The sequence below is a fragment of the Aulostomus chinensis genome, chromosome 11 (assembly GCF_037954235.1).
Source record: "Aulostomus chinensis isolate RoL2024-O1b breed Wild chromosome 11, RoL_Achi_v1.0, whole genome shotgun sequence".
Lineage (NCBI taxonomy): Eukaryota > Metazoa > Chordata > Actinopteri > Syngnathiformes > Aulostomidae > Aulostomus > Aulostomus chinensis.
Window position 1 is genome coordinate 13,257,501 of NC_141330.1, and position 2,502 is coordinate 13,260,002.

At 41.7% G+C, this 2,502-nt stretch overlaps 1 protein-coding gene across 1 annotated transcript in view; it reads right to left on the bottom strand.

The window, feature by feature from the left end:
• jazf1b (JAZF zinc finger 1b) overlaps window positions 1-593 on the bottom strand; it is a 13,652-nt gene extending 13,059 nt beyond the window's left edge. The window contains exon 1 of the mRNA XM_086218647.1: window positions 400-593. Coding sequence (XP_086074773.1) covers window positions 400-514 — 115 coding nt within the window. The 5' untranslated portion in view covers window positions 515-593. The remainder of the gene's footprint in view (window positions 1-399) is intronic.
• Between the last annotated feature and the right edge of the window lie 1,909 nt (window positions 594-2,502).

The window sequence follows — 2,502 nt, forward strand, 5'->3', positions numbered from 1 at the left end:
TGGACATGTTGGTTATGAACTTCGCTCCAGTAAGACAGTCGCTTGCTGTCAAAAGTGGCTTGCAAAGCAACTTTAAACGTGTTATCAAGCGGATGGGAGCGGGCACATCACGCTTGCGCGCGGGCCTTGCGCTGTAATAAATGTTGCACGAGCGAGGAGCAGCCGGGGCGTAAAGGAACGGTGTTCCTGATGTTGGTGTCTCGGGGCGGCTGAGTGGTTGTTGCAGCCCCCCCGCATGGACAAACGACAGGAAATGCAGTAAGCCCATACAAACATCAACACCCACCACACCTAGCAACAGGGTTGTCAAGACGCAGGAAGTAACTTGCTAGCTGGCTAACTTAGCCACTCGTGCTAGCCGTAGCGAGGTGCTGGTTAGCGTGACTTCTCGGCTCTTACCGATGTGGTTGTCCTCAATATGGACGATGAGCTCGGTCAGAGACTCGAAGTGAAGTCCGCAGCCCCCAAACCTACACGCGTTGGAGAAAAAAGAAGCAGCGGCGATGCCTGTCATGGTCGCTGCTACATTGGGAATGAAGGCAGAGAGCGGCGCGGAGACAGCAGGCGGACAGCGGTGGTAACAGCTGGAGTGGAGCGGCAGGGGCGGTGCGGCGCGGTGCGCGGCGACTCACGACGACGAACGGAGACAAAACAGGAAGTAGGTGGTTTAAGGGACTAAGATATTCTGACAGAAAATGTCATAATTGAAATGAATACTTGTGAGAATTTTAAGCTTATATCAAGACAGCTCATATAGCTTATAGCTCTCAACTACACTTTCTTACAGATAATTGATTCTTTAATCACTGGCAGAATTACTTAGTTGAATGTATTAAAATAGATAAAATATGACAAGGGTAATTAATATTGCCGCCTTTGTTTATAATGACACTGTATGTCCTATGAAATTAGAATATGACATATTAATAAACAAAAAATTAACCATCTAACTATTTCAGCATTTCTTTTAGTCATCTCTCGGACTATTTCTCACCCAATCAATAAATAATTAATTGAAGTGTTATTTTAACCAGATAAAACAGTAAATAACTGTGTTCCCTTACAGCCCATTGAGCATCGAATATCTACATTAAAGTAGCATTGTAGGCTTTTATTTGCAAAATTTGAAAAGAAGCTGAACTTTTTTGGTTGTTTTTTAAAATGCTGTCTCACTCGACACAGGTACTATATGAATTTCACCTCGTGCTGCCAGGATGGCGGAGGCAGAAGGAGGATGTGCGACCTTCCTGCTGAACTTTCTCAGCCTCGTCATACTCCTGTTAATCATAGGCCAGTGCCTCCCACAGCTGCACTCAGACAGACTCTTGACATGTACCCTGATCTATGCATTTAAACGTATCCGTGTTTAAAAGTTGTATCATTAGAATAATTAGGATGAATTATTTCTGTTAATTATTGTTCATGATGAATGTTAAGCATAGTTGTAACGTGGAGGTAGAATTGTGTGTCTATCAACTGGTGGGATGGTAACATTCACTGGCCACGGTGAGGCAGTGTTGGTCAATAAGTGTGATCCATGTGTATCCAGAGGTAATGGGAAGTTTATCAGTCAGTAGTTATTGATTCCAATTGTTTATATCTGCTGAAAATGGGTCGAAAGTATATTCTAAAAATACAAAATTAAAACAATAAGCTGTACAAACCTTTGCTGATCCCATCCCGTTTTGCGTTTAAACGCAGCGGTGTAAATTTGAAATTGATTAAATTTGATTCAATTTCCCTTTGTCACAGAATGTTTCTGAAAATGTCTTGTCTCCAGGATGTACAACATTATACAGCACACGTCTGTGTTGATTAATGATATAAAGAACTGGCTATCCCTGGGCCCTAAAAAATAAAAAATAGTTTCTCAGTTATACTTGAAAACTTTGGAAAGTTGTACTTGCAGCCTAATGTTGACAATGACTATCAGTTATTTACTGAAGGTAGTGATGAGAATAGCTGTAACTAATCGTTATTCTTCCAGCTGTTATAGCCCATAAAAAAACCTGAATTTGGGATTTCCAGAACTGGAGATAAAATGTACCTATAATATAATGACATACCTATGAAACCAAATAGGTTTTTCAAACTCAAATCACAGTCACAGACCATTTTATATATAACACGTAAGTATTAAAAATATCCCCCATCTCCCCATAAATAATCCAGACAGAACACATTCAGCAGTCCAGTTCTGAGTTAAAAAGAGCGATGTGGCGAGAACGGAAACTATCATCCTCCTCTATCATAAATCCACAGGCACCACCATTCACCGGCCACCTATGTAAATGTTACAGGGTTGAGTGTTTGAGTGTGTGAATGTCACTGGGGTTATCTACTGGGAGCCTCACAGCACATATGTTTTGTTGAATTAGGCCCACAGTCCCGCTAGAAGGCTGAAGAGTAAGGTTTGTTGTCCCAGGGACCAAATGTTAAAAACACACATATTCAAGTGCAGCTTTCAAGAGGAGAAAGTATCACAGATGCAACATCACGGCT